At 59.4% G+C, this 14185-nt stretch overlaps 1 protein-coding gene across 1 annotated transcript in view; it reads right to left on the bottom strand.

The window, feature by feature from the left end:
- LOC103227202 (SCO-spondin) overlaps positions 1-14185 on the bottom strand; it is a 62039-nt gene that overhangs the window by 31076 nt on the left and 16778 nt on the right. Inside the window, 25 exon segments of the mRNA XM_037990932.2 lie at positions 711-802; positions 986-1111; positions 1192-1321; positions 1447-1569; positions 1670-1849; positions 2585-2749; positions 2834-3004; positions 4641-4784; positions 5068-5238; positions 6723-6780; positions 7530-7602; positions 8130-8280; positions 8358-8502; positions 9206-9333; positions 9441-9632; positions 10258-10362; positions 11610-11664; positions 11766-11919; positions 12498-12648; positions 12768-12950; positions 13043-13183; positions 13280-13432; positions 13543-13774; positions 13856-13947; positions 14047-14175. Coding sequence (XP_037846860.2) covers positions 711-802; positions 986-1111; positions 1192-1321; positions 1447-1569; positions 1670-1849; positions 2585-2749; positions 2834-3004; positions 4641-4784; positions 5068-5238; positions 6723-6780; positions 7530-7602; positions 8130-8280; positions 8358-8502; positions 9206-9333; positions 9441-9632; positions 10258-10362; positions 11610-11664; positions 11766-11919; positions 12498-12648; positions 12768-12950; positions 13043-13183; positions 13280-13432; positions 13543-13774; positions 13856-13947; positions 14047-14175 — 3444 coding nt within the window.

Raw genomic sequence — 14185 nt, 5'->3', positions numbered from 1 at the left:
GAACCTGGGCTCGACTACATTCCCACATCTCTCTCCTGGACTCGGACAGCACCTCAGCAGGAAGGACCACCAAAAATCCTCATGCTTCCCCCAGATCAACGCTTCCTGATCCTTCTATGCCGGAAACTATTTAAGAGTCCCTGTGGATGCTGTCAATGTCCCACCAGCCACTCCTCACTGGCCCCTCTTTCCCTCCTACTGCAAAGATCCTGGCCCAGACCCTGGATGCGCCCTGCCTCTCTTCTCCCTCCCATCCCCCACTCCTCTCTTTCCCCTTGCCCACCTCATCCCATTGCCCTGCACACCAGTGAGGCTGGGTCTGCTCTACAGAGACCTCCACTGACACAGGCACTGTCTGAGGGGCACCCGGTGGGTGGAAAGAGAGAAACCATCTGGCACCTTCACCTGGCCTCTAAATGCTGCTGCTGGCCTCCCTCAAACCCTCAGCCTCACCTCTCTCGCCCAGCTCTGCAGTCACCTGCTCCACCCAGGCCAGCCTGCTCCTGGCGCCCGGGCAGTCTGGGCGGGAGTCTCTGCCTCTCCCTATCAAAGTCCCTCCACCAAGGCCAGTTCAAGGGCTGCCTCTCAGACTGCAGAGGTGTTACCGATCCCCCACACAGAGTGGCCAGTGGGTCTCATCCTGTGTGTTCCCAGGGTACAGAATTGGGAGGAGGAAGAGGGGGCTCCTGCATCCAGGCTCCCGGCCATACCTGTCCCACACTCTGTGTGGCAGCCCTGTAGTTCCTGCCTGTCACCTTCACAGGGGGCGCCTCCCCAGGCTGCCGGAGGGTTGGAGGGAGACCTGGGGAGAGAGGCAGCCCTCAGCACCTGCTCTGCTCTCTCCCTGCCCTCACTCCTGCCTTCTTCATCCTTCATCACCTGTCCACCATCTTCCCCCTACCGCCCCCTCAGGGCTGGCCTGGCTCCTTGCCTCCCTGGCCGCCACCATTCCTTCTCACACTGCCGCCCACCCACTGTCACACACCTGAACCTGGTCCTCACTCCAGAGCCACAGGAGCGGTCGCAGGGAGCCCAGGAGGACCAGGCTGACCAGCCGCAGGGCAGGGGGCAGCCCCCTGGTTGGCACAGCAACTCCCCCTTCTCACACACGCTGCCGGGGAGGGAGAGGCTGAGAAACTGGTGAGGGCTGGGGAGACCCCGGCACACCCTCCCTGGCGCGGCCGCCCTCACCATTGGCTGCAGTTGGCCAGGACGAAGGACACCCCCGGCCACTTCAGCTCTTCGCCCACCAGGCAGGGGCACTCAGAGAGGGGCAGGCAGCGACTGTCATGCAGAAGGAGTCCCGGGGGACAGCGGCATCCTGGGTGTGTGTGGAAGGGGGCACTCAGCCCCAAGGGGCACAGCAGTGAGGGGAAGCTGGAGACGGGGGGCTGGTGGGCCTGGCTGGGCACCCCACAGTCTCCCTGCAGGCCAGGTCTGCCTCACCTTCCACACAATGCCCACTGCAGCTTCTGTTAGCCTTGGGATCCAGGCAGGAGGGTGGGCACGGGGGCACTAGCCCCTTCTGGCACAGATCAGCACTCACATACACACGGCCCAGCTCGCAGTCTGGTGGGAGATGGGCACCAGGTGAGCCTGAATGCTGGGAGGTCCAACTACCTCATGCCCACAGTGCCCTCTCCCTGCCCCCAGCCCAGCTCACCCTTACCTGTGCCACCTGAGCAGGGCTGCAAGCCGCAGGGTACCCTCTCTTGGGAGGGCCCGGGGCAGGGGGCACCGCTATTCTTGGGTGGGGGATCCACACAGCTTCTCCGGCGACTCTGATGGCCACCCCCACAGGAGACACTGCAGGGCCCCCAGGCCTCCCACATGGCCCATGCCCCAGCCACTGTTGGGGAAGGAAGGACCATCAGGAGGGGCCCAGGAGACACAGGCTATGAGAGAGTGGCCGGAGCCAGGGCTCCCCTCCTTCCCCAGCCTGGGCAGTGGCCAGCAAGGCAGCCAAGGGCCCTGCCCTGGGCACTCCACATCTCCTCTTCTGTCCCAGAAAACCTCCCCTAGGCGGCAGGTACCTGGAGAAAGGGCTCTAGGCGCCTCCCAGGACAAAAGCTCTGCTCCCTGGGAAGGGGCTGGGACTGCGGGAATCCTGGGGAGAGCTGCCCTGATGGCAGCTGTAGGGCCATCACAGCCAGGGAGGAGCCAGGGTGGGGCTGAAGAGGCCCCTGTATGGGGAGCCCCTCTCTGCCATGCGCAGAAGTGGGTGAGGGCCACTCCCTTGGATTGACGGAATAAAAGAACGACAAGGCCTTCAGCATGGCACCCAGGGACAAGTGGCACAGCTGGCTGACACCTGAGGCCTGGCTCCAGATACCCCCACACGTCATCTCCCTTAATCTTTGCAGTGCCTTCTGAGGCAGGAATGACCATTATTTCCAGGCTATACACAAGAACCTGAGTCTCGGCTCAGGCAGGAAAGGGGGGCAGGGCTAGCCGGGAGGGTCTCAGATGGAAACCCACCCCAGGTTTCCCACCTGAAGGTTCCTGAGGAGACTGGATGGGGGGCTTCCCCACTTCCCTCTGGGAGCAGGGGCTTTCCTGAGGGAAGGCTGGGGTGCAGGGTTACCTGGGCAGGCCTGCACGAAGCAGGACTGGCTTCGGAACCGGTCAGGTGGGCAGCTGCCCCCTGGCAGAGGAGGCCGCAGCAGCTCCTGGCGCTGGAAGGCGAGGCCCAGGCCACAGCTGCGGCTGCAGCTGCTCCAGACAGACCAGGGGGCCAGCACACAGTCCACTGCAGGGGAAGAGGGGCTGGGGCTCAGAGGGGCTCATGCAGGAGGGGGCCCTCAGGGCTGCCCCTGCCCTTGCTGGCACATACCACAGCCATCCTCGTCCGAGCCGTCCTGGCAGTCAGGCCGCAGGTCACAGCGCCGCTCAGCAGACAGACACTCCCCGCTGCCACAGCTCAGCTGGCTTGGGGAACAGAGGGCCCTTGAGGCTGGAAGCCCAGGCAGGGCCATGGTAGGTACCGTGAAGGGCACAGTGCTTGCTGCTCACAAGGCAGGGAGAGAAGGGAGCCACATCAGTAGATTCCTGGCTGGATGATACACTCAGCCCATTAACTCAGGCCAAGAGCCGAGTGAGCTTGCTGACCGGAGCCCCCGGCCTCCCCTTCCTACGAACGCCTCCTGCATCCCATGCCCAGAGCAGGCTTCCTTCCACGACGTGTTGGTGAGACCATGGAGTCTTTGGTCTACACAAGCTCTCACACAGAGATTCTAGAGCTTAGGTACCTTTTTTCTGAATGTATACTCCCTGGGGTGGCCATTCCTGTGATTAACATTTGATTTCTTTGGTCATGATTGGAAGACTAAGCTTTGATCACAGTGATCTACTTTGCATGGATGGATGGATGAATAAATGAATGGATGGATATACGGGTGGGTAGATGGAAAGATGGGTGGATAGATGGGTGGGTGAATGGATGAATGGATGGGTGTATGGGTAGGTGAGTGAACGGATGGATGAGTGAGTGGATGAATGGATGGGTAGATGAGTGAGTAGGTGAATGCATGGGTAGCCGATGAATGGATGAATACAGGGGTGGGTAGATGAATACATGGGTGGATGCATGGGTGGGTATCAGATGGATGGATGGATGAATGGATAGGTGGATGGATGGGTAGCTGACAGATGGATGGATAGAGGGGTAAGTGGATGGATGAATGGATGGATGGATGGGTGGATAGGTGGGTAGGTGGATGGATGGATGGGTGGCTGATGTATGGATGGATAAATTGAAGGATGGATGGGTGGATTGATGGATGGATGGGTAGATGGATGAATGGGTGGCTGACTGGATGGGTGGCTGATGAATACATGGATAGAGGGGTAGGTAGGTGGATTTAGATGGATGGATGGATGGATGGATGGATGGATGGATAGATGGATGAATGGGTGAATAGATGGATGGATGGGTAGATAGATGCATGGTGGCTGGCTGGATGGGTGGATGGATTGAGGGATGGATTTGTGAGTAGACAGATGGATGACAGGTGGCTGATGAATACATGGATAGAGGGGTAGGTAGGTGGATTTAGATGGATGGATGGATGGATGGATGGATGGATGGATGGATAGATGGATGAATGGGTGAATAGATGGATGGATGGGTAGATAGATGCATGGTGGCTGGCTGGATGGGTGGATGGATTGAGGGATGGATTTGTGAGTAGACAGATGGATGACAGGTGGCTGATGAATACATGGATAGAGGGGTAGGTGAGTGGGTGGGTGGGTGGATGGATGCATGGATAGATGGATGGGTGGGTGAGTGGGTGGGTTAGTGGATGGGAGGGTGGGTAGACGGAAAGATGGGTGGCTGATGGATGGATGGATAGAGGGGTAGGTAGACTGTTGGATGGGTGAGTAAATAGATGAGTCTCTTCAAAGGTCAAACAGGTTTTATAAAACAGGCTGAGACCCAAGGCCTGTTCTATTCCCCATCTTGACCATAGCCAAAGACATGCACACTTCTGTTTTTGCCCATTCTCTCCATTCTCTGCTGCCCAAGCCTCTCCAAAATCCTTTCCAATATGAGCTACAAATGAGGGCAGACACCTTCCTACACTGAAGGATAAGTGCCACCCCCTACCCACAGGACAGCAGGCCCTCCAGCAGCTCACCGCAGTGCCTCTCGTCGGAGCCGTCGAGGCAGTCCTCCCTGCCATCACACACCTGCGCCTGTTCCACGCAGCCCAGCACCTCACAGGGCATCTGGCCGGGGCCACACCGCACAGGTGGGAAGGGCCCTGGGGCGACACTCTGGCCTGTGGGCACCACCACAGCTGGCTGACCAGTCACTTGGCCTGCCCTATCCTTTCTCCTTCGTCACCTCCCGGAAGCCCCCAACCTCCCTCCTCTTGGCATCTGCTATTCCTCACTCTGCCTATCTTGGGGTAATAGAAAAAGGGTAAACTGGGCTAGGACACTTGGGTCCTCCCCAAAATGACCTTGAGCTGTGTGATCTTGAACAAAGGGCCTCTGTCCCCCTCACAAGGAAGGTGGGCTCACAGAGGCTTTGCACACAGGTAGAAGGGCTTGGCGTCTTACCAGCAGGGGTCGCTGGAGTCACTGGGCGTGGGGGCAGCACCGTCACAGCTGCCATACCTGGTGGCAGGGTCCTAGCCTCCATCTGGGATATGGGGGTGGTGGTCACCATCTGCATGGATTCCCCATGGTGAGGTACCCCAGAGGCTGGGCCAGGACTCACGGGCCTTGTCTCTGTGGGTGGAGGTGGAGGGAGGTGAGGCTTACCCAGCTCCCCTTCCCAGGAAAGGAAGATGGGGGCCCTTGAGAGGGTATCCCAGGCTTCTGGGTGGTGCAAAGTAATCACAGGTATTGCGGACCACACCCCACCTTCTGAGAGGCCTCGGATCAAAAAAATCCAAGGAGCACAAGAAGGGCTTTGGCTGAAAGTAGAAGACTTGTTTTGATCTGAGATTTTTATTCTATTCCCAAAAAGAAACACACGGCAACTTCCAAGTTCAAACTCACCATAAAATAAGATATTTAGGGAGAGAAAGAACTGAGGTCATTTTAACACAGCAGCAGAGGGAGTAAACACTACCATAGACTCAGCGTGAGTTCGTTGTTTCTATTGTAAACAAACAAACAACAACAAACTGATTTTGGGCTTCCTGGCAGCTACAGTGAAAAGAGTTAAGAGTCTCATTTTCTGGCAAGAGATGCATTCAAAGACAGCCTTTTTTTTTTTTTTTTTTTTAGAACCAGACTGCGAATGAAATTAGAATGTATCCCGTGGGTCTGCATGTTATGGATCTGAGGGGTAGAATCAAGTGCTTTGTCTGCTTTTCACAAAAGACACAGAAACAGTCCGGCCAGGTTCCGAATAACTTCTATCAGAACTCACAGGGAGGGGCCACAGTTGTCTATAAGGCCTTCTAGTGTTACAGATGGGGAAAAGCTGAGGCCCAGGCAGGTGGCAGCATGAGGCACAGGGGAGGATGAGCCAGAATGAAAGAGCAGCCCTGGCGCCCTCACCCTCCTTCCTCTCCAACCCCTGCTGCCCCAAGCCTCACCCAGGTCCTTCCCATAGGGGCTAGAAATGAGGGCAGGAACTCCCCCACACCAGAAGCCCTCTTACCGCCCCCTATCCCCGCAGGACAGCAGGCCCTCCAGGAGGCAGCTGTCTGCTGGCTAGCAGGGAGGTGAATAATCAGGTAGCTCCAGGGAGGCCGGTTCACAACCAGGCAGAGCCCCTTCCTTTCTTATACAGGAGCACGCCAACTTCATGACCACATCCAACCCCCGTGCCCACTTAAGAGACATTTGCTGCCAGCAAATGCTTCAGAAAGGGGGGCCTGGCTCTCTGGATGGTGAGCAGAGGGAGTGCAGGCTGCAGTCAAGTGGCCTCCCACCCCCATGGGGGAGACATGTCCTGACCAGGCATCTGGGGAGGCAGCCACATTACAGCGCACAGGCTCCGTCCCGGGAGCTGGCCTGGAGCCACCCGCCCTGCCTACCTGCAGCCCACATACCTTGGAATCCCAGGGGGTGGGCAGGGGCAGGACCTGGTCATGTCCAAAGTGACCAGTGTCTCCTCCCTGAGCCAACCCTGTGACTCTCTCGGTTGTGGGGAAGTCAGGGGTAAGGGGATTTGAACCCCTGAGATGTAACTGCCCCTGGCTCTGGAAGAACAGGTGGGACAAGGGTTTGGGGAGGGGGCCTGGAGTCTGTGCACACACCTGTTGGGGACGTGGGGGACTCCTGTCCGGGAGGCCAGTGCTCAGTCTCTGCCAGGCCCTGCAGAGGGAGAGGGCTGAGCACCCTGCACAGCCCCAGGCCCTGAGGGCAGCTCCCATCCCCTGAGGATACAGCCTGGGCGCTCACAGTCCCAGCACTGCTTCCTGTCCATCTTCCTCCCCCGCAGCCCAGGGCAGAGCTGAGGATGCAACTGCGCTTCCAGGCACCAGCCCACTGCCCTCAAGGAGCTCAGGGACTTTATTCTCAGCAGCCCACCATAGTGATCCATTTCAGCTCTTGCCCCTCAAACTCCCCTTCCCCCATCCAATGCACATGTCCCCCCCACTCCACCCACACACTCTGGGTTCCTCACCAGGCTATTCCAGGTAGGAAGATGCTCCGCGCCTTCTTCTCCACACTACAGACACCCCTCTCCAGCCCTCAAGTCTTGTCCCGGAAGCCCCTGGGGACCCGGGCACAGGACTCTCTTCGGCTCTGAGCACCAGATGCCCTGGTGCCTGCCCCCCGTGGGCATAAGCTCCCTATCAGAGGTTCAGGCTTCTCTTGTCCCCAAACCCTTCTGGGCCCTCACTCTGCCTGCACATCCCTGCATCTCTGTGTTGCCCCAGCCCTCAGCCCTCTGCCAGGCACCGGGAAGCCTCCTGAGAGCAGTACCAGGGAACACACAGGAGGAAATGCCATGGAGAGGGGAGATGCCGCCGGCTGGTGCAGGGGCAGGGCTGGTGAGGCCTCGAGGCGAGGTCCCTGTACCCTCACTCCACCCTCTGGGCCCAAGGCTCCACACTCACCTCCCTGGGCCAGTGCAGCAGCTGCCCCGGCTGGGCAGAGGAGAGGGCCAGGGTCTTGGCCGTGGAATGGAATCTGGGGAGAAAAATAACCAAAAGAACTCCAGGGGCCCTCCCAGCACCAGTGCCCGGCTTCCAGGCAGGGGCATCAGTGTGCTTTTGCTGGGCCTGGGGTCTTTGCTGGGGTAGGCATCCAGGAAGGACTCTGCCCACTGAGGCTGGACAAAGGTGATGTTCCCAACAGTAGCTTCCAACTTGACCGTGGGTTAGAATCACCTGAGGGGCTTGTAAGACACACATTACTGCGCCCCAACCCTGCAGGTCTGGGCGGGCCTAAGAACCTGCCCTTCTAACAAGTTCCAGGTGCTGCCAATGCTGCTGGTCCAGGGCCCACACCTGGAGAACCCCTGCATCAACTATGAGAAAGGCAGGGAATCCTAGAATCCAGGTGGGAAAGGGCCTTGAAGGCGCCCAGCTGCAGCTCCTCAGCATGCAGCGTCTGGGCACCTGGGGGGTGAAGGCAGCGTCGGTCCCCTCCCACATGGCTCTCCCCTCGAAGGCCAGGCCAAGGGCGTGAGCTGCTCACAGCCGGCCACAGTATACCTGCCAGTGCCCTCAGGCAGCAGCACACAGTCCTCCTCATCCGAGCCATCCTTACAGTCCAGAACACCGTCGCACAGGCCCCCTCTCAGGGCACACTCACCACTGGCACAGCGGAGTCCAACCCCTGGGCACAGAGGTGCCGGTGGGGACCCTGTGTGGAGGACGTATGGCTGAGGGCTCCTCCCATGGCCCCTCTCTCCTGCCCTGCCACCCCTGTGCAACCTGTACCTGGCTCACAGCCCAGCAGCTCCACCCGCAGGGGGACATCGCTGTGGTGGGCATCGCGGGGCCACACCCTGACAAACCTCGCCTGCACCATCTGGCCAAAAGTCCATACGGCAGGGTCCAGGTCGTCCCAGTGTCTGGGGAAAAGCTGCCGGCAGAGGATGCTGCTGACTGAGCTTCACCTCTTTCTCAGGCTGACCTCATGACTTTGAGTGACCCCACTTTTTCCCCAGTTTTCACGGCCATCCCAGAGCCATGCCCCCCACCCTGGCAGTAGGAATTGGACTCTCAAGGCTGGAGGGAGCTGGTCCTGGACTGAGCTCCTCCTGCTGAGCTGGAGGTGCCCCGAGGGCAAAGGCCAGGTCCTGTTCACTGCTGTGTCCCCAGGGCCTGGCTCGGCACCTGGCACAGAGCAGGTGCTCCTGAAACAGCTGAGACTTAACACATAGCATGGACTGATTCTTACTGCTTCGTGTGGTTCGTCTCCGGGAAGGATGCAAACCCCCTGAGGGGAGGGCTGTGCCCAGGCTGCTCTCCACAAAGACCTGCGTGGGTCTGGGCTCCCAGAGGCCCTCAGTGAACTTGGTGTCTCCCCACCCTCTCTCCCTTGTAGGTTTCACATATGTGCCCTGAGTCTGAGCCACTTGGATGGTTTCCAGCATCCATGTGACAGTGGTACCCAAGCCTCAGCTCCACAGAGCATAGTCCCTGCCACTCACCAGGTATTCAACAAGCATCGAATGCAGGCCATGCCCCTCGGGGAGACTGGAAGGCCCTTGGGGACAAAGACTATGGAACCCACACAAGGGCATGGTGGGCCACTGGCCCCATCAGCCTTGGGTGGGTGGTACCTTGGGCAGGGGCAAGATGCCAGGCAGGATGTCATGATAGTCATGCCAGTGTAGACCATTGCTGCTGAACTGGAGTGAGAAGCTGGTGGCAGACGCGTTGGAAGAGCCAGTCTCTGGCACTATGATGCCTGGGGAGGGAGGGGCCGGGGTAAGGGCAGAGGTCAGAGCTGAAGGAGCTACACCTGCCCCCCACCATCACCACTGCCTCCCCTCAAGCACTGCCCTCCTCACTGACCAGTGAGGTTCCGGGGCTGAAGCAGGTCCAGCTGCAGGTAATGGGGCCGAGTGTGCCACTTGGCATAAGCATGCCCTCCAGCGCGCCATCCGTGAGGCCTGGGCTCCTGGGTGGGGTGTTCCAGCTGCTGGGACGATGCATGCAGACTCCCCTCGGCCAGTCCTGCCAGCCCCAGGGGAGAATAGCAGGGGTCTGGGTGCAGAAGAGAGAGACAGGCTGGAGTAGGGTAGGACAGAGGGTGGCAGGAGTCTTCAGGGACACGGTTAGGAAGTTGCACGGGGAGCTAGGGGATGTGAAAGGCTCACACGGGTGACTTTGGCCCAGGGAGGGAAGAGTCAAGAGAGGCAACTTAAGATAGGATGACTCGGCCGGGCGCGGTGGCTCAAGCCTGTAATCCCAGCACTTTGGGAGGCCGAGACGGGCGGATCACGAGGTCAGGAGATCGAGACCATCCTGGCTAACATGGTGAAACCCCGTCTCTACTAAAAATACAAAAAAATAAGCCGGGCGAGGTGGCGGGCGCCTGTAGTCCCAGCTGCTCGGGAGGCTGAGGCAGGAGAATTGTGCGAACCCGGGAGGCGGAGCTTGCAGTGAGCAGAGAGCGGGCCACTGCACTCCAGCCTGGGTGATAGAGCGAGACTCCGTCTCAAAAAAAAAAAAAAAAAAGATAGGATGACTCCCAGATCCTTAGGATGACCATCCACTATGTGCAGGGCAAGGAGGATGTCCCCGAGGGCCTGTTTCCCCTCCCAGGTTGGACAATCCCTGGGCAGCGTGGCCCCTCTCGGCACTGCACGGCACCGCACACATCCCTTACCTCCCGGTGGAGGCAGAATGTAAGTGGCCAAAGGGAATCCGATCTGGGGACTGGGAGCCAGAGCTGCAGCAGGAGTGGCCACGGGCTGGACTGTCTGGTTCTCTCCTGTGGGAGGAGACTTCAGGATCAGGAGACAGAGACCAAGAGGCTCACAGTTCCTGGCCCAGCACTCAGGCCTCTCCCCACTTCTTGAGCACTTTCTCCCTGCTGACTTCCCAGAAACAACTTCCTAGCTGGGAAAGGTCCCTCCTCCTTCCCTTGGTGTGAATCGAGGGCTTTCACGTCCACTGAGTATCTAGAGAACATAGAGTAAAACTGTCAGCCTGAAACTATTTTCAGCCCAGGACCCAGCAACTGCAGTTCCTAACCCAGGGGTGCTGACACCAAAAAGGCACCTTCATGGGCATTAGAAAGGGGTTGCCTCTGGATGAAGGCAGCTCTGTGGGCTGGAGTCTAGGCCCCAATCACCAGCTAACTTGCACAGTGAACAACCTGTGCAACTGAGTATGCTGGCTCTGTTTTAACCTCAGCAACTTGTGGATGCACTTTTAGGATAAGAAGGCTGCAGCCTGACCAATATGGCAAAACTCTGACTCTACTAAAAATACAACAATTAGCTGGGCATGGTGGTGCATGTCTAAACCCAGCTACTCGGGTGGCTGAGGCATGAGAATCACTTGAAGCCAGGAGGCAGAGGTTGCAGTGAGCCGAGATCGCACCACTACACTCCAGCCTGAGTGTCAGAGTGAGACCCTTTCTCAAAAAAAGAGAAAGAAAGAAAGAAAGAGAAAGAAAGAAAGAAAGAAAGAAAGAAAGAAAGAAAGAAAGAAAGAAAGAAAGAAAGAAAGAAAGAAAGAAAGAAAGGAGGGAGGGAGGGAGGGAGGGAGGGAGGGAGGGAGGGAGGGAGGAAGGAAGGAAGGAAACCTGGACCCATAAATGCATCCATTTCAAGCCTTTGTATTTTCCTATTTCATTTATAACTCATTTCTAGGCAAAGATACTTTTGAAAAGTCCAACTTAACTTTGTCTTGGCTGTTCTAAGATGAAAAGAAAAGCAACCAGAGCAACCAGATCTGAACAGAACCAGAGGAAAGAGAACACCTCAAAGGTGGCACCATGGGGGAGGCAGAAAGCCCCCAAAGCACAGGAAGGCAAGGCGGACGGAGAGGGAGGGCAGAGAGAACCCTTCCCACCCTGAGGCCCCTCCTTCCCTTGGCATGCAGAACTCAGGCTTCCCGCCACCCTGAGGCTGGGGCATCCAGCCACCTCCGCTCAGTGCCCCGGTTCCCTCTCAGTGATCCCACCAATAGTCCTCCCCCGGGGCTTCCTTGTCATTTCCCAGGCACACTCACCAGGTGGGGCACAGTGGCAGCATGATTCTCCCATTCCCTCCACCAAGACCCAGCCCTGCAGAGGCACAGAGGTCAGGCCGCCTGCCTATCTCCAACCCACTCCACCAGCCTCCACACCCCTCCAGCTCTGCCCACCACACACTCCAATGCCCTCACCTGGGGGCAGCTGCCGAGCGGGCAGTAGGGTGAGCAGCGTGCGGTGAGGTTGTGCAGACACTGGCACGCACTGCAGGGGCCCCCACGCCAGCGTTCCCCGACACGGTGGACCTGGCCCTGGTGCTCACACCCCTCACAGGGCTCCGTCTGGCACCTGAGAAGGGAGGGATATCCCTGACCTGGTGACGGGGCTTGCTCGGGGGAAACAACTCTCCTGGTTTGCCTGGATTGAGGACATTCCTGGGACTTGGGACTTTCTGTGATAAAACTGAGAAAGTCCTGGGAAAACAGACACTTGGTCACCCTATAAGCCCACTCCGCTTCTGCACCTGAGACATTGCACCCGGCCCCGAAGAAGGTCAGGGAAGCAATTTGTGCCAACACTGCAGCCAGCGCAGCAGCTCCCAGAGGGGGCTTGGGAGACAGCTATGGCAATAGCCCCCTGCAAGCCTCAGCCCAGGAATTCAAGCTGAGTTTGTGAAGCTGCATCTGCGGGCTCCGTCTACCCACCTTCAAGACCTAGAAAGCATAAAACTAGAGAAGGGGGAGGCCAGCAGTCCCCAAAGAAGTTCTGGGATTCCTGGGGTTTAGACAGGTAGGGACACAGGGCAGGGGTTCCAAACTGGGGCTGTGTGGTAGATGTGGAAGGGGCACACAGGAGGCTTCCTAAGTGGGAGGTGGGGTGCGGGTCAAGGTCCCTGCAGGTCCCCCAGTGGGTGGGGAACAGAGCACCTGCGTGCCTTGCGGTGGATGCCACGGCACTGGCGACCTCGGCCGGAGGGGCGGGGGTTGTTGGGGCTCCGGAAGGACCACTGGATGCTCTGACTTCCACAGGGGCCCAGACACTCAGCCCAGGGCGACCAGGAGGACCAGCCACAGTCCACTGAGGGAGGGCCAAAAGTCAGGGCCTGAAGGAGGTGGTGGATGCACAGCTGGGAGGTGGGCCTGAAGGAGGGTAGGTGCACAGGGAGAGGACTAGGGACCCCGAGGGAAGGGCCTCACCAGCACAGTCTGGGTTGAGTCGGCAGCGTCGGGGCCGCCCATCTTGGCAGATGCAGAGCCGGCAGTTGGCCTTGATGCGTTGCCCAGGCCAGTAGCGGGCGCCGTCCACCAGGCAGGGGCACTGCCGGGGCCACACACACCACCCCTTGCTGCCCAGCACCTGCCCTTCTGGGCACCAGCAGCCTAGAGGGGGCCCAAGATGAGGCTTCCATGCAGAGGGCTGTCACCACAGACGCACACCCTGGAGCTAGCGCCTAGGCCCAGAGCCCCCTTACCTGGGCTGCCACAGGGCCGATCGGGTGGGCACATGACCTGGCCAGAGATGTCATCACAGGTCAGTGGGCAGGGGGCACAGGGCTGGAACATCAGCTCCCCAGAGCAGGTGGCATTGGGGCAGCTGTCCTGAGGGCAAGGCTCTGAGAGAAGCCAGAAGCAGAGGTCAGAGGTCAGGGAAGGGAGCTCTGCGGAGGTGATGGCCTCCCACCAGCAGTGCCATCCTCTCTTCCACTCACTGGTCTGGCGGGTGCTGTGCGGGCCTCCGGGCAGTGCAGCGCAGGTGCGGCCCCCGTTCTGGGGTGGGTGGCACTGCCGTTGCCGCGTCATGGTGCCCCTGCATGGCTCAGAGCACACAGACCAGGGGGACCAGGCGCTCCATTCACCGTCCACTGCGAGGCAGGGGGACAGGGCAAGCAGTGGGGACCATGGGTGAGGGCTGAAGGCCTAGTGGCCTTCTTCTCCCTTCCTCTATCCAGGCCCCACCACCCCAGCCCCTCACCTGGGCAGGCTGCTGTGAAGCAGGTCTGAGATTGGTGCTCAGGCCCCGGGCAGTGCTGTAGCACCAGGAGGCCGAGTGGGGAGCAGCGGCGGCTCCGGCCCTGCCTCCCGGGCCCACATGTCCGGCTGCAAGGTCCCCACGGGCTCCAGGGGCCCCAGGCCCCACAACCCTGCTCTTCTGGAGAGGGGCCTGCCTGCCCTGACCCTCCACAGTCAGGTTGCCCATCACACACCTGGGGAGGGAGTGGGGATCAGGGCTCCTGTGCTGGGGGCAACATGGCACTGCCGCCTCCACCACCCACTCCCACCCTCACCAGCTGGAAGCCTATGCAGGTGCCATTGGGGCAGGTGTATTCTGGGCAGGGAAGCCCTGTCCTGTTGGGGCCTCCTGGGACTGGCAGCCCCCCTGGGAAAGAAGAGGAGAGACAACACAGTGAGCAGGGGGTGTGAGCTGCGTCCCGGGCCCAGCCAGCAGGGCCTCCCTTAGGGAACAAAGCATCCTCACCGCAGTCCAGCTCGTCCTCGCCCTGGGGACAGTCTGGGATCCCATCACAGAGCTGCTCAGGGGTTAGGCACAGCCCCGGAGCCACACCACAGGGAAAGAGGCCAAGGCACGGAGGCAGCTGGGTGGAGCCTGCGGGCAC

The sequence above is a fragment of the Chlorocebus sabaeus genome, chromosome 21, assembly GCF_047675955.1.
Source record: "Chlorocebus sabaeus isolate Y175 chromosome 21, mChlSab1.0.hap1, whole genome shotgun sequence".
NCBI lineage: Eukaryota > Metazoa > Chordata > Mammalia > Primates > Cercopithecidae > Chlorocebus > Chlorocebus sabaeus.
This window is presented reverse-complemented; position numbering and strand designations above follow the sequence as displayed.